The 17291-nt window shown below is 37.3% G+C and overlaps 1 protein-coding gene across 4 annotated transcripts in view; it reads left to right on the plus strand.

Moving 5' to 3' along the window:
- rnls (renalase, FAD-dependent amine oxidase) overlaps positions 1 to 16782 on the plus strand; it is a 56751-nt gene extending 39969 nt beyond the window's left edge. For 3 of the 4 annotated variants that reach the window (XM_055175573.2, XM_055175572.2, XM_055175571.2), the window contains 2 exons: positions 8274 to 8449; positions 16277 to 16782. In XM_055175573.2, the coding sequence (XP_055031548.1) occupies positions 8274 to 8449; positions 16277 to 16429 (329 nt within the window). In that variant the 3' untranslated portion in view covers positions 16430 to 16782. The remainder of the gene's footprint in view (positions 1 to 8273; positions 8450 to 16276) is intronic. The other variant, XM_055175574.2, reaches the window with a different exon arrangement.
- The last annotated feature ends 509 nt before the right edge of the window (positions 16783 to 17291 follow it).

Consider the following 17291-nt stretch of genomic DNA (forward strand, 5'->3'; position numbering starts at 1 on the left):
TTGTATCGAATGCACTGATTTATTCACTTTTCACCGCTTGATGCACACTGTACTTTGCCATACATGGAAAAGTATACAAAAAGATGCATGCTTTTTGTATCCAGAGTGGCAAAAAAAAAGATTGTGATGGTGGTTTATATTGGTTTGTGAACATTTGTATTTAATCCAGCTTTAATTACAAACACATGGCTCTGCTCTTGCACCCTGCTCGTCTATTCGTTTTGCTAGACCATTATCTCCCACTTTTCTGTCTTCTCGAATTACGCAACATCACTGTCCAATTGAGTTTGTCTGCCTTCAAGTGTGTCATCAATAGCACAAAGGGCTGTGTCTCGAAATTATGCTGAATGCTCAATTGTCTATTCACACGAATGTTGAAGAGCTGTCTGCGTGATTATGTGTGTATGTTTGTGATGGTGTGCGTGTTATGTAAGAAATAATAGAGAATGGACTGTTCAATTATTGAAAATTACACGCACATGTGCTTGAAGACAATTTTCAGGTTTTCATTCACAAAATTAAACTTCTTTGTGCAAAATCTTTCTAGGAAGCCCAAGCCACAATTACTCTTTCAGTGAGGTTAGCCATCAGTTATATAATCCAAAATAAATGCACACTGTCAGAAAAATGTGTCCGTTGCTATGGCTGGGGTAGTACCCTTTCAAAATGTGTTCATATTAGTACTTCAGAGGTTCATATTGTTACCAAAGACTGCATATTAGTACCTTAAAGATAGTACCTCAAATTACATATTGGTACTAAATGTTGTACACTGTCAGAATAAAAGGTACAGAACTTGACCTTTTCTGTCGCTGGGGTTATACTGTCAAAGATTCATTTTGTACCTTTATGGCTATACAACACACTGAAATTGGGGTACCTTTTGGGGTACAATATCTCACCCTAAGGACCTATTGTGTACCTTAAGGAAAAAATGGTACCACTTGAATTTTAGGGGTAAAACAGTTAACTGTACCTCTAATGGTGCATTCACACCAGACGCGGAAGAGGCAGCAAGCTCGAGTGATTTACATGTAAAGTCAATGCAAAGATACAAAGAGCCATCCTGCAGCGCAAATGGCGCATTCCGCGCAAATTAAGTGTTGACGCGTGATCTGCGCGAGTTAAAAAATCGGAACTTTGGCGGATTTTCACGCCGCGTTAAACAATCAGGAGCTTGCTCTAGCAGTTACGTGATTGCAGGAAGCGAGCGGAGGCAGAAAAACAAAACAACAATGGAGGACAATCATCGCTATACGAGACATCTTCGACTTTTACAGGAATTAAAAGGATCTTGTTTGGAAGAAAATGATTGAGGAGGTCGAACAATGTGGTAAGTTAACTCAATTTGAGCAGTAAAAAAGCTGGCAGTCGGTGTCTGCCGGGCGTTTCAGCCGAGTTTAAAAGCTTTGGTGTGCATACCCCCTAAAGGTACAAAGTAGATCCTTAAGGTACAGTAATGTACCCAAAAATTTTATTATGTTTTATATACCTGTAAAGGTACAAAACGGAACCTTAAGGGGGCCGCACACCGGACAAGAAGTGCTGCGTCGCGCCATGAATTTAAAAACAGAACACATTATTTTCAGGGAATGTACGCACAACGGCGGTGCCTGGCGGCTGTCCACTGTGACTCTGGACACTGCTCAAATCCCTGTCGCGCCACAAAGCACCACTCACATAGTTTAACATTAAATAACATCATATTTGTCCCAAATCGTTAGCGATGAACATTGGCTGCAATTTGGTACCTTTTTTCTGACAGTGTACCTAAATGGTACATATTAGGACCTCAGAGACAGATTGGGACTAGTTTTTGACCATTTGTCTGACCGTGTAGGTAAGTAATATGCACCGACAATCTCTGAACTACATTTTATACTTTACACTTTATGTGCATTTATTAATCAACACCCTTGAAACGGCGCCTTTAAGTGTATGTTATGCATATTCGATATAAGGGATAGGTTTACAGTTAATGTGAAGTTTAGGCTTACAGCATAGTTAGATGCTTCTGCATTATTGTTATTCATCCTGCCTTTGAATATAGGGAAAAGTTATGGTTAGAGTTTGGGGCAACAGAAAACGTGTGGTTTCACAGTCAATAAACAACGTTGATCTCTCACTTGGCAAAATCAGTTCAAGCTTTTAGTTTCTTGTCTGAGACTTTTATGCATCAATGAAAAACAAAGTTTAAAGTTTATCCTCAGAAAGGTTGTGTCAGTTCACGACCGCATATCTACAGAAGCCCAATAGATTCAGCCCCATAAAAACAGCCAGTGCACCTGTCACCTTTCATCCGCTGCAATGTGTCTGAGGGCAACATCATAATTAGGAGAGCTGTTAAATTTTGCATTCTGCTATGCTGTTCTTTGAGGCCGAACGCTCCTTCCAGCCTCCACAGCCGTCATACGGCCACGCTTTAATCTTCATTTTCATTTCTGTAATGTGTTTTGCTTGTACTTCCAGTAAAGTAGGTCTGAGTCTGATCTCGCGCAGCACCCCAAGCTCTCTTTGAAAACTTTTTGGCAGGCCGCTAATTATAAGCTATTACTGTGTTCCTGAGCGTCTGGCACGAAGCACATTTGTGCAGTTCGCTTAATGTGGAGTGAGCTATATCGGGACTGGATGATGGTTACCAAAAATCAGAACTGGTTCATAATTGATGCGAGTTTGATTACATAAGTAATCTGAAACTTATTAAAAAAGTGTTGTGTTTACCAAAATGACTGGGATGAATGAATTTCAATCAAAAGCACCATTCGGATGGGACTAGTTTTCTAACTTGCATGCTCTAGATGTGAGTCATAATATAATTATAACATTATGTGTATAATTATGGGAAGGAATTAATTAAGGCGAGAATCTTACCTCACTCTGGTACTACGGTAGGCTTTCCGTGCACAATTCGTTTTGACGAATGGGATCCCAGCATGCAGTACATGAGGCACCAACTTTATACCACCGAGCAATTCCATACATATATAAACTGTACAATGAGAAGATTTTACAAAAATAAATTTTTACCAAAAGTACAAAACACTGTACATTTGAGGGGATAGTCCACCGAAAAGGAAAATTCTGTCATCATTTAGTCACTCATGTTAAAAACCTGTATAACATGTTTGTAACCAAACCAATCAGAGGCTCAATTGACTTCCATAGTAGGAAAAATAAATCCTAAAAATAATAATAAAAGCCAGTGGGTCCTCTGATCGGTTTGGTTACAATGATTCCTCAAAACATCCTTTTTGTTCATCAAAACAAATAAATTTATACAGGTTTGTAATAAAAGTGTCTAAATTTTGACAGAATTTTCATTTTTGGGAGAACTATCCCTTTAAATCTGTATTATATTGTATACGTGTGCTTTAGCAGAAATGTTAATAAAATTGCATTGTGTGTCCACCACATGAGGTGAGCATCAATGGTAATATAACATTTTCAATCAATCATATTTCATACTTTCAAAATAGTGACTAAACATCTTTTTTCTATAATTTGTATGCATTTTGCATAAAGATAAATTCACCCAAAAAATTGGAAATAAATAGGGGAGAGCGGGACACAACCTAACGCTTTTTGACTTTGGCTCTATCATTCAAAAAATATTTAAGTTAGATTAATATTTTTTACACAATCAACACACACACATCTCTGCTACAAATAAACACTTAAAGTTTGTTTGTGGGACCTACCGTTATCATACAATTACACTGAAAGTGACAGAAGTTCAAACGTTACAACTTACCCCATAGTTGGAGTTCATTGTAAAAAACAGAGAGTTTGTTGTAACACCTGCTAGAAAATCGAGTTTAAACACAAATAGTTCAATACAATCTGTCTATATACTAAAGGTGTTTATTGTTTATATATGTGCCTACAATAGAAAGATATTCACAAAATCATTCATCCATGATCCTTCATATAACCATCCTTGTATTAAGAAACATATTGGTGTTTTTTGAAAGGGCTTTACAATTAAGACAAAAAAGTCATATTGTGAGTTATTTCCCCTGATATTGTATTAACAGTTATCATCTTGATTTGTAGTATTTGTATTGTTTTTATTTCAATATCATTACTGGAGGCTTAGTGTAACACTGTGTTTCAACTAACCCTGCTGTGTAATTTTTTTTAAAATCCCAGCTATCAGTAGGAGTAGCTGTCATGTTTTTAAATGGTGTTATGTTTTAGGTAACACGACCCACATGGATGAGGTGACCCACACGCTCAATTCAAAAATCAAAAAACATAAGACGAAGAAATGTACTTTTATGCCTCTAAAACCCTCTCTGTTCAATATCTTAACCAAAACACATCAAAACTTTTCACAAATTCACAGGAGATCATCTTCTGACAATAGAGGAAATGACCAAAAGCACAGATTGCTCAGCCCAGTATAAATATGTAATGTAGCTGCGTTACAATTAACCCCGCGGTAGTTTGTGTCGCGCTCTACACTTACTTTGTCATAAGAAGAAGTCACAATGCTTCAGTGTGTCATGTGTACCATTGTAAAGATGACCTTTATTTTGCAATTGAGCAAATATATGATTCATATCATATTAACAGATTATATTATATTTCAATATTGCGCATTCATTTTCTCACTCTAGGTGTTATGGGTAAAATAGTCAAATATACAAAACGTGTGTATAGACTGATATTTTTCTGATGTCAGGACTCAAATAGCCTGCGCGTGCATTAGGAATGAATGGGTCAAGGCTAAATGCTAACACATTCACGACGCGCTGTACAGTGCACGCATTGAAAAAAGATATATGTGTATTAATTTGTCTAAGTTGAGGTAATAACATAGTTTAATATGGCAAAAGGGTAGACTATTCCTTTAAAGGTACATATTGGTACCCATTTACCTAATGGTCCATATACTGTAAGGACCTTTTTAAAGGGTACTGTCCCCATGACAGGTGGGGTATATATTTTGACCTCTTTTAACACTGTATAGTCAGAAAAGTAGTGTGCAATACTGAAATGTAAAAAAATGTGTTACCAAGAATCCTAAGCACATTGGCTGAACAAATCAATAGCCCTGACTAAAACTAGGTTTATTGGTTGACTAAAGGGGACAATCACATCAAACGTGTTTTAAACGCTTGGAAACGCAAGGTGCGCCGCACCATAGATATGTATAAAGGCTAGATGTGTTACGCCGGAGTCTCTAACGTCATCACCTGGCGGCCATCTTACCACAGGCAGCTCGCTCACTCGTAGCATCGAGTTTTAATGGTGCAGGTACTTGACCATTAAATGACCATAACTTGCTCAATTTTCTAACGGTTTGGTTTCTTACAAACGTTATTAACGTGGCTATAATTCTGGATTTAACTTGTTTCATTTTCATTTTTTATAAGTATGCAGTGTCATAGGTACATCTTTGACGTTTATAACAAACCAAACCGTTATTAAGCAAGTTATGGTCATTTTAAAGTACCTGCACCATTAAAACACAATGCTACGAGTAAGCGAGCTGCCTGTGGTAAGATGGCCGCCAAATGTGGATGGTTCCACTCAATTGGCCAGCAGCGAGGGCGAGACATCTAGCCTTTATACATATCTATGCGCCACACTGCCTTTTTGGGTCACTTTAAAAATGCAGTGCGTGCAGATTTTTATATTGCTAGGCAACCACCGAGGCAGCTTTCCTGTCAATCAAATATTGAAGCGTGAGTGCTCTTTTGCGGTTAAATGTCATATTAGCAAAAACTTTAAAAATAGGCCGCTTGCTCTGACCTTGATTGAGAGTGAGAGGTGCAAAAACACGCAGGAGTCAGTGAGTAAGTGCAGTCTCCGGTTTTTCCAAGCAATTATAAACTTCTGTCATCACAACGAAAGGCCCGCCTCTCCCCTCATTGGATTGGACAATGGAAAAATGTGTTGGGCGCTTCTGTAAAAACGCGTGGCGCAGGAGGCGGCCAAACCACAAGGCGTTCGGCGCAGTTAAACAGCGCACATAACGCTCACTGCCCATAGAAAATCATTCAAAGGAGGCCTGCCACTGCCATAAACACATTCTGTGTGATTGGGCCCCTAATGTTGTTGTAAGATGCTCAAACGAAAGGATCAGAGTTTTGTAACACCACCACTTCTGTGTTTGCAAATAAACCTGCAAATGGCTTTATTATAGTTATATGTGCATATTAAATCAGATTAGGAGAAATACTTGCAATGCATTCATCTTTGATTTCATATAATAACATTTTTTAATTAGAAATCCTAAAATTGAAATAATTTTCTGTCCGGCATTACACGCAGTTTCCTGTTCATCTTGTGAACTTTGCGACAAGCTCTGCCCCCATCAAAAAATAAGTGACTCAACCAGTGGGCACAATGCCAGCCCTCTACCCACGCTAAATGACCTCTCTCTCTCTCTCGTGCTCAGTCACATTCTGGCACATGCACACATAAACACTGTAACTCTCTTTTTAAGGAAGGTCTCTCTCTCACCCTCTGCTTCTCCTTTTCCTCTCCTCTTTACATGGCACTTTGCCAAACACGTATATACTTTGACTGTTCTGCAAATGGAAAATGACCGTGCCTGTGTTTTTAACCCAGTACTCACAGTTATAAGTATTGAGCTGGCCACCTCATAAGAAAATCATTTTAGTATACTATTTTTCAAAAATGACCTTTTCTATGTTTGAAGTTTTGGCGTTCTGTCACTGATGCATTCAACTGATGCACTTTTATGTGCAGCACAAGGTTTAGCTGAAAACCTCATAAACTCCCATATAGGCGAGTGAATACAGCTGGAAGAAAATGACTTCCTCTTTTCCAGAAGCATGCCAGTTTCACAGCTAATATTTAAAACCTTTTCCTAGAATCATACATCCTCCATGTTCTTGCGGTGCATGCCAATGGACACCATTTAAATGACTCATTGTTCCCTGTTGGTCCACAAAACCCTTCTTAATACAATTGATTTTAGTGAATCGACTGCATTAACCAAAAAACCCCTCCTCACAGGTGGTCATAAAGCCCTTGTGTAAACCGTGTGAATCTGCCAGCGGCTTTAATATTATGAATCAGCACACATTGGTCTTATTCAAAACCAGTTTTTGTTTCTCAGGCACTGATCAGCGATGCTTTATTGCACAAATCCAAAATTCACTTACTCTCCATCCATTCATCCAGCTGCTCAAGCCCATGTTTATTGAACCCAATAAAGGATTATTTCCTCCAATCATGTTAAATATGTAAATATTTAAAGCAGTGTTATTGGAGCGTTGACTACAGTATGTGTAAGGTTAAGATCAGGACTGGCCTCGGTAGGTTGCACCTCTGCCGATGAGCTTGGCCCGTAAAGAATTAGATCATAGGGTTTGGTGTGCCCATAGATGACATCACTGAGAAACCGGGGTCTGATGATGAGATGGCTGGACAGTGTTTGAAACAGTTCCTAAACTTCACTCACGCTAACCCTCCCCGAGCTCACCGCAGTACTGGGACTGACAAATAAAGGTGTTTATGTTATTTTATTTATTATCTAATATGCTCCAGGTCGCATCTCGAAAATTTGACTCGGTCTGTAAAAACCCAACCAAGTCTTCTTTTGTGATTTGCATGAAATCATCCTATATTGAACATTGTATGAAAATATAATCTCGACTGAGTGATGCCAAATTTGATTATGAAATTTCAACTTGGTTACAAATGTGCATCTCACTCTGTTAAAGTTAAGCTCATAATAAAGTCAAAGTGACCTGTGTTGAAGCATACTTCATCTTTCAAGCAGCAGGGGCATCCTGTTTTATTGTTAAATCTATTAGCTTGACTTGTACTGTATGATGCTGTTTATGTAAGAATTTTCCCCCAAACAGATGAGGAGACTTATCAGACAGAAAGCAGAAGCAAAATCAGGAAGCTGTTTGGAAAAAATTAACCTGGAACAAATCATTTTGAATAAATGGGACACGTGCAATCCCACATAAACCTCAGTGGATACTGAATTCATGTCTAAAAGCATTCTCACAAAAAAGTTTCATATGTTGCCATGCCTGCACCATCCACTGATCTCATATGATGTCATCATTATATGACTCTTCTCTTTAAACTACACAGTTCTCCACATTTCCACATTTTTGTTGTTGTGAGGGCCATTTATCTCCATCTGGATTTTGAAATTACTCGGTCCTTGACTCATCTCTTCATGGTGCAGCACACAATCCAAAGCCTGTGATCTGTGCATTGTCCATGTTTGTATGACCTCGTGATTTAGTAATAAAGTGTGTGCTCATATCTCTCGACAGCATCAAAGGACTTTGGGCCTTCTGTGGTGGTCCACACCAGCGTTCCCTTTGGCCTCCAGCACCTAGAGGAGGAGAAAGATGAAGTACAGACTGTCATCCTGAAAGAGCTGGAGAAGGTGATGCCAGGGCTTCCTCAACCTGAGAGCATCAAGTGTCAGAAGTGGCGATATTCACAGGTAAGATGAAGAAGATGTTGGGAATCGATTTGTTGGTGGATAATTATATGACAATGTTGATGGTATTTTTATGCATATAATGTAGGTATTGTTTGGGTTTTAAGCGGGGTAACGTAAATCTCTTTTCTTGGACTACAACAAACACACGGATTGCAGGCAACAGTTTACTTCCTGGGTTTGACATAAACAAGGACTCGACATTATCATAATTCCTCCCGGTTCGGACTCATAGCCTGTAAGTTAACTCCTGTTAGCATTGCATTGTGACCGAATCTTTCAAACATGGTAAGGAGCGTCACATTTCCGGCTGACGTCAGAGGTATTCAGAGCAATCACAACACACAGATTAACTGGCCAATCAGAGACACAGCGCTTTTCAAATCCTTGCGTTTCAGGAAGAGAGTGAAATCTGGAGCTACAAAAATGTACGGTATGTGGAAAATAATGTGTTTTTTAACCATAAACCACATGAATATATTGTATTATACCAAATACACAAAATAACATTGTTTTAAAGATATCATAATTATATTCAATGAATGTTCTTGATGTTATGTAGGATGGTTTTTATGTAGAAAAAAAATTGACTTTAGCAGGCATGGTCACATATTATAAGACTAACAGTTTACTGGTGTAATTTAAAATAACATATAGTTCAAGATATAATCTCTTTTTGAGGTTTTGCTGTTTTTTCACAAAGACGTTCTTTTATTACATAAAAAATGCATTCAGAAACACCTTGTTGATGCCATCGTATATAGCAGGAGCGAAAAAGAGTTTTCAGGCCTTGGCTTATTCAGGCCAGCGCAACTAATAAAAGCCTCCCTGCTATACAGCGAAAGGCATTCATTTTTAATAAAGCCGCTCTACAGACCGCATTGGTGAATAGAGAGAATGTTCTAGTGGGAAAAAAAACTAGTCTAACTTTATCAGAAGAGGGGTTGCTAGATTCAGTCTCTCTCTTTCACACACACGCACACATACTGATCCATCCTCTCCCCCCACTCGCTCAGCTCACACAGACACACACGCATACTTACAGTAGTACTTTATGCATTCGCACACTGCGTGGGACAGCGCCCTTTCTCGCACAGTTGCATTCTCTCGTGTGCGCACGCGCGACGCACACACAGACATTTTGTTTTTGGGCCCCCACGCTGTCGGCCCCTGTGACACGCAGCGCTGGGGCCCAGTTGAGGTCAAAGGACATAGAACATCTGTGTGGGAGCGCTGAGGACCAGAGATCGGGCCAAGGCCCGTTTAGACTGCACATGCAGGAACAGAGCACTTGCTGTTGTACACACACACACACACACCTGTGCACGTGCCAGATCCCGGTCAAACACATAGAGGGTATGGAGCACGAGTCAGTTATTCTCATTGGCCACATCGCAGTTTGCTGAGTATAAACCAGCACGCACACACACACGTATACTGTACATCACACCACATGTCAAAGTCATTGACTCCTCTGCACTCCTGGAAAGACTCTTCATGAATCATGACTCTTAATCTTCTGTACATGCATGCTTTTTCAACAGTACGTTTCCTTTTATCACACATGCTTAATAATAAATAACTTAAATTCATAATTAATAGGCGTTGTGGATGGCGCTCGCACCACTTCGGTCATTAAAACCATCCAGTGTGGTCAGCGTGTCACAGTATTAAAACTGTAAAAATAAACATAGGTTGCTATCAAGAGACTCTCAAGGATTTGTTTTAGTGATGGTTTCACATTTTTTTTATGTGTTTCAACTCATGGTTGAACAAAATTAAACAAACCCACACTGAAAATGATATCAAATCAACATATATTTTTTATGTTACTTTAATTTAAAGTGACACTTTGTAGTTTTTCAACCTTCATAATATATTTTCAAGACCCTTGTGATGGTACATTGACTTAAAATAGGTTGAATGACATGTCTACCATAGCCTGACAGGGTCTGTATCGCTTTTACTCATACTTTTATACTTGGGGTTTCGGGTAGTAAACAAAAAACTAAAAAAATCTGCTTTACGGCATACGTCACTTCCTCCACCCCTGAAATTCAGATGTGAGAGCTCAACTATTTATTTTCCTGTTGTTTTTGTCATGGCCAAAGCAGCAACTAAGAAAAAAGAAACCCAAGGTTTTGTCGGAGGAGACCAGAAAGAGAAAACGGGAGAGTGACAGAATAAAAAGGAGGACGAGGATCAATATTGGGCCAGCGAACTGAAGCCCGAACACTATTATTTTTTTCGAACACGAATTTCACCGTGGTAGCCTCATGGACCTACAACATGGCGCACACTTTGTGACCTAAAGAGTTGTCTTCTTTTCCTTTGCGACAGTGCTGTGGCGCTTGTGGCCCCTAGGGGCGCTAGACGTGAAAAATACATGTGGCCAAAAAGTTCTGCGGTGTGCCTTTAACATATTAATTTAAACAATTTTAACTTGTTTTTTTAAGTTATGTCAACTTATTACAATTTTTACTTGTTTTTCTAAGTTATGTCAACTTATTAAGAGTCAAAACTTAAAAAGTAGGTTGAATTGATTTGCATTTAGTTGTTTGAACTGATTTTAATTTTTTTACAGTGCAACTGTTGGGTTTAAAGAGGACCTATTTCATTGCTAAAAAACAATGTTATTTTGTGTATTTTGTATAATACAATGTGTTTGCGTGGTTTATGGTTAAAAAAACAGATTATTTTCCACATACCATATATTTTTGTAGCTCCATATTTCACTCTCTTCCTGAAACGCACGGATTTTGTACAAAACTCATTGATCTGAAAAGCGCTTTGTCCCTGATTGGCCAGCTAATCTGTATGTTGTGATTGGCCTGAATACCTCTGACGACAGCCAAAAATGTGACGCTCCTTACCATGTTTGAAAGATTCGCTCAAAATGCAAGACTAACAAAAGTTAACTTACAGGCTGTGAGTCAGAAGCGGAAGGAATTATGACAATGTCGGTCTTGTCTACACTGGAAAAAATGATTTTCAAGAAAAAAATTCTTAGTATTCTTGTCTTGTTTTTAGTAAAAATATCTAAAAATTCTTAAATTAAAAGCAAAACGATCCAAGAAAATAAGTCTAGTTTTTTTAGACCAAAAATATCAAATGATTTGTGCAAAAAACAAGCAAAAAAATCTGATTTGATTTAAACTTACAAAATTAAGGCAGCAAATAATTTTTTACAGTGTTTACTGAAGCTGTGTGATGTGGCTGTCTTTACATAATGATAAATCTTCATGTTTGGGTCATGACCAAGCAGTTAGGAGCCACCCTTGTAAGAGGTATAAGAAAAATTTAACTCTACAATTTTACATGTGCCATTTTAATACTTTAGTCTGTCCTCAGTGCATTAAATGGAGACCAATGAAACACAAAGTAAAACAGATTTAGGGAGGTGAAGGAGCTCAGCCGTGCTTACATCAGCTTACCTCTTAAATAAACCAAACAATTTGTTCTTGGCTTCGTTTCAGGCCAAGCGTTTATCAATTGATTTACACACAGATTACCATTTAAAGATACAAGAGGAAGGGGAGGTTTGGACAATATGATAATAGTGCTCGGTATGTAAGATGACTAGCCTAAGCCTCAGGAAATGGACACTATTTCCTCGGCTCTTGCGCGCTGCACCTCGATGTTTATCTGGTTGAGCGTCGAGGCAGCTGAAGCCTTTTTAATGGTCCGTGCACAGAATGTGTTTACTCTTAGTAGTCGTTTATGTGCAGCATATCTACATTTAAACATTGGGACTTGTAGCCGTCGTTGTTTGTGACTTCTATACAGGCAAAGGTCCTGATTCTGACTGTGAAGGGATTTACAATGAATACTTTCATCATTTACAGTTCATTGTTAAATGCATACATCATTTTAATGAGCCACAGAGGCGGTTCATAAAAATGTTGGATAGATATTTAGTTTTAGTTTGCAGTGCGACGTCTGTTTTATTTAACTTACATGATGTTATATAAATATATAAACTATACTTATAACACATCTTATATATATATACAGTACTAGGCAGCCACATAACATGTAGCTGATGAACATAAGGAGAGTTTCTTGCTGTTTGCTTTTAAGGTTTTTTTTTTAGGGGGTATATTGCTAGATTATACAGAGTTTTGTAACCCTGGTCACTTACTGGTCACAAATACCACTTTTGGTCTACAACACACAGAGGAAGCGAGTATCATCCAAAGTCTACTAATTTTACCATCAGCTCTATTCTCGGCTCTGTTTTGACCCAATGAAGACGTCTCCACTGCTATTAAAAGCTCTGCATTTAACCAAATATATTAACAGCCACTCCCTTTCAAACCTCGTATGAGAAAAATAAGCTACAACTTTCTGGCATGTAGAAACTTTACCCGAACTACAGGTGAAATATTTTAGTGTTGCAACAATACACTAGATTTAGGCTTCTTTAATGATCTGCATGATTTATTTAAAAAGTTTATAGCTTAAAACTGAAAGGTCTTAGTAAGTAAACTCAAGACAACAAACTTTTTATAAAATAACACTTACAGTGGGTAAAATAAGTATTGTATGTCACCATTTTTTTAGTAAATATATTTCTAAAGGTGCTATTGACATAAAATTTTCACCAGATGTTTTTATTAAACATAACTGAATTTATGGACATCTATAGTTTAATTTCTTGTAGGTTGCATGAGTTCTTACCAACATCTGGTGAAAAATGTTAATAGTCTCTTTACAAATGTATTAACTAAGAAAAATGGTGAAGTGTTCAATATTTATTTTTCCCGCTGTGAAGTGCACTGTATTTTTGTATATGCAAAAGCCATCTCCACACCAGCTTGCGGTCCAACCATTGATATCTGTGATCTTCTGAGGCATTTCAAAACATCACAATTAGCCCACCCTGTACAGCGAGGCTCCGCCCTAAGTCGCTAACCAGAGCTATGGTAATTTTTTTTGTAAATGAGCAAGAGATAAGATAGAGAGGATTTCCTGACTTAAACATTATTCTTATTGAATGTTCACAAGAAATGTGTGTAAATAGTATATTTTAATAATTAACATACATTATATTATTATGACACTTTACATTTTATAGACTGGCTTTAAATTAAGGATCAAAATTAAATAAAAGTGCAATTCCAGCCTTATGGGTGTGACATTTTCAGTAAATAATTATAGTATAATTTCTCAGAAAATGTTTATTACCAATATACTGAAACATCTGTTTTTATTTTCCTAAACATGGATAGAGTCCAGAGATTAGAAAAAATCAGTTTGTTCTCATGTTTACTACTTAAGATAAGAGAAATACATGATGTATTATTAAGTTTTTGGGAGACAACATTTATACACTGCAAAAAATGACTTTCTTACTTGGTATTTTTGTTTTTAGTAAAATTATCGAAAAATTCTTAAATTAAAATGTATTTTCTTGATGAGCAAAATGACCTAGGAGAATAAGTCTAGTTTGTAGACAAAAAATATCAAATGTAAGCGAATTTGTGCTTAAAACAAGCAAAAAAATCTGCCAATGGAATAAGAAAAAAATTATTGAATTAAGTGTTTATGAAAAAAGTTAACTTATTTCAAGAATTTTTCTTACACAATTGGCAGATTTTTTTTGCTTGTTTTAAGCATCAATTTACTTGAATTAGTAAGTTGAAAAAAAAAGGTTATATTTTTTGTCTGAAAACTAGACTTATCATTTTAGACTGGGTCATTTTCCTCATCAAGAAGATACATCTTAGGGGGAGGATAGGCGGGAGTTATCTGGGAATACTTTTTTGCAAATTTGTTATGTCTTTATATACCAATACATAAATAAAATGTAAGTACTCTGAAAAAGAGAGTATAAAAATCGAGTGTCTGTAGACCTCTCACGACTGTTTTAAACACAGCTAATTTTTCCATTCAATCCACCCCCTCCCTTCTGGGTTTCTTCTAAAGCCACGCCCCCAAAACACATGAACGTGTGACGCTGACCGGCTCTGCTGGGAGAAGCATTTACCTCAGACGAGCGGAGAGGAAGGAGCGCGGTGCATGTAGTAACATCATGTCACAATCACATGTAATAATACACCTAACTTTATCACTATGAATATAAACAAATAGGATGGCTTTTAGTACTCACTATTAAGCTAGCATATCGATACTGGTAAAGTTTAAAATATATTTAGTTTGATTCGGTAACAAACAAGCTAGTTATATTTATAAGATTGCAAAGCTAAAAACAGATTGCATTGATACAAGTCGAGGAAAAGCCACGGGATATTTACTCTCGTTTGATTGCTTCGTTTATTCCTTTTTTTGCCTTGTTTGCCTTCGCTGACTGGATATGCAGGTACTGTGAGTTCTGAATGCTCTTTCTCTGCCGTACTTTTGCTCTTAGAGTGCCTCGTGCACGTTCAAATCAATCGGGTGTGCGCATGTGTGGGCAGATCCAGTAGCAACAAGGGTGGTGCCATGGTCGCGAGAGAGAGTTATAGTCGCGCAAGCCAATCATTTGTTTCATCCCGAATGTCATGAGAGGTCTACAGACACTCGAGTTGTATACTCTCTTTTTCAGAGTACTTACATTTTAATTATGTATTGGTATATAAAGACAGTTTAAACAAATTTGTAAAAAAAGTTTTTTAGATAATTCCTGCCTATCCTGCCTTTAATTTAAGAATTTTAAGATATTTTTTACTGAAAACAAGCCAAAAATGCTAAGTAAGAAACTCATTTTTTGCAGTGTAGGAATTCTGTGAATTAAAAGACACAATCCAGAAGCAATAATGTCAACAAATGGAAAAGGGATGGCTCTTCAAATAATAAATTATATTTATTTTTTAATTTACATTTTCGTGTGCGCATGAGGAAGAAACAAGTCCAGGAAGAAACAAGCTGGACTTGCCTATAGAAATCATTTGAAAACCTTTTGAAAGCTTGAAAGTGTTTGATGACGTTGCATTGGTATTTAAGCCACTAAATATTGACATCTTTTACTTTACTTTACTTTACTTTACAACAGATAACAAATTTTAAAAAACAATCGTACTTATATCTTTGGTTAAAATGTTAAATATTTATGTTAAAATCTTTTTTTCATGGTTTTTAGGTTGATATTTGCATGGATTGCTCAAAAGTTATTCAAAATTGCTTTCTGGATGCTTGCCCATTTGTCATTGGTCTGACAAACATTTAGCCATGCCCCAAACTCACACTAGATGAAGGAGTGGTTCTCAAAGTTTTTGGTGTGCGCCCCCCTATGTGTGGGATGCATCCCTTTGCCCCCCCCTCAAAAAAATAATGTTATAAAACAATCTCAGACTAAGAATTTGAATTAAATAAACATATTTAATAAAACAATGAATTGCGGTTGGTTAGAGACCAATTCTCTGGGGTTTAATTACACAGAATTTAAAATAATGTATTTTATAAAATGTCATTAAACAGGGGCCCCCCTGGCATCATTTTATTCCCCCCAAGAGGGGCCTACATCCCAGTTTAAGAACGACTGTGTTAAAAAACTATTGGTTGTGTTCAAACAAACAGATCAGTGTAATAGCTGCACAGTGTTTATATGTTTTATGGAAATGTACTAATGCATAGTTCTAATTTTAAATATATAATTTAAATAATAAATATAAATATTTTCCATTTAGTATGAAAAAGTTAGCATTAAGGATGTCTACGACTAATGTGTTCCACAACACTGACAAAATGTACATTTATTAGATCAAAGCATTTAAAAACTCTCTTCCACCAATAAAGATCAACAACTCTTGTTAACTATTATCAATGTAAGAATGAGGTTGCATTAGCTATTGGAAGCCCAGTCACTCAATTTTGTTGTTCTCTAATTAGGTGACAAGATCGGTGGTGGATTGCCCCGGGCAAATGACACTACTCTCCAAACCACTGCTGGTGTGTGGGGGGGACGGCTTCATGCACTCAAATTTCGACGGTTGCATCGAGTCCGCCCTGAAGGTCTTTGAGGTTCTAAAGTCTTCGCTTTGAAAGGGGGGTTGGAAAAGATCGCCTATATTTTGGGTTTTTGTTATGGATGCCAGCATTGATTTTAGATTTGAGCCCCTGCACAGGAAGATTGATGTACTGCACAGGGCACGGTAAAGCTGTCTCGCCTGTGTCTGCAGACACGCATTTTGTTACAAAAACCAATTATACCGTCTGTGCCGGATGCTGAGGATTAGAGGACAAAGAGAACTGCTCAGACTGATGTCTTATACACGACCTACAGACGGCACAATGCAGCAGTCTCCAACCTCAGTCTGACAAAGTCTAGAAAATACTGTGTGTTTTCAATGTGATTTGACTCCTGTCATCATTAAAATAAAAAGAACATGTTTAAATGTCTCTGTTATATGTGAAGCTGAGATGTCCTGCTTATACTGTACACTGTTAAAACTACAAAGTTAGAAAAAATTGTCAAAATATGTACCCCAGCTGTCACTGGGGCAGTACTTTTTAAAAAATGTCTGAATATGTACCATTAGGTACAGATATGTATACATTTGGTACCAATATACTAGAACTCTTTAGGCGCAAAGCTGTACTTTTTAAAAGAGTACTGCTGAAGTGACAACTGTGGTACATATTTTGGCTAGAGATGCACCTATATTACATTTTTCCTCTGAAACAATGACTGATATCTGCCGATACTGATGGCATTACCGATAGTTTGGTGGTTATATTAACGTGCGTTAACTCAATTCGGAAGATTCGTTCATATAATGACCATTAATATTGAACATTAAACGATTGATGTTTCTTTGCATTTTCTATACACAGAGCTCAAATTCATTACATTTTCCTGTTCTCTTTTAGTTGACAGGATATATCGGCCATGACTATTGGCTGT

This window comes from Misgurnus anguillicaudatus, chromosome 4 (genome assembly GCF_027580225.2).
Source record: "Misgurnus anguillicaudatus chromosome 4, ASM2758022v2, whole genome shotgun sequence".
In the NCBI taxonomy this organism is placed as follows: Eukaryota; Metazoa; Chordata; class Actinopteri; order Cypriniformes; family Cobitidae; genus Misgurnus; species Misgurnus anguillicaudatus.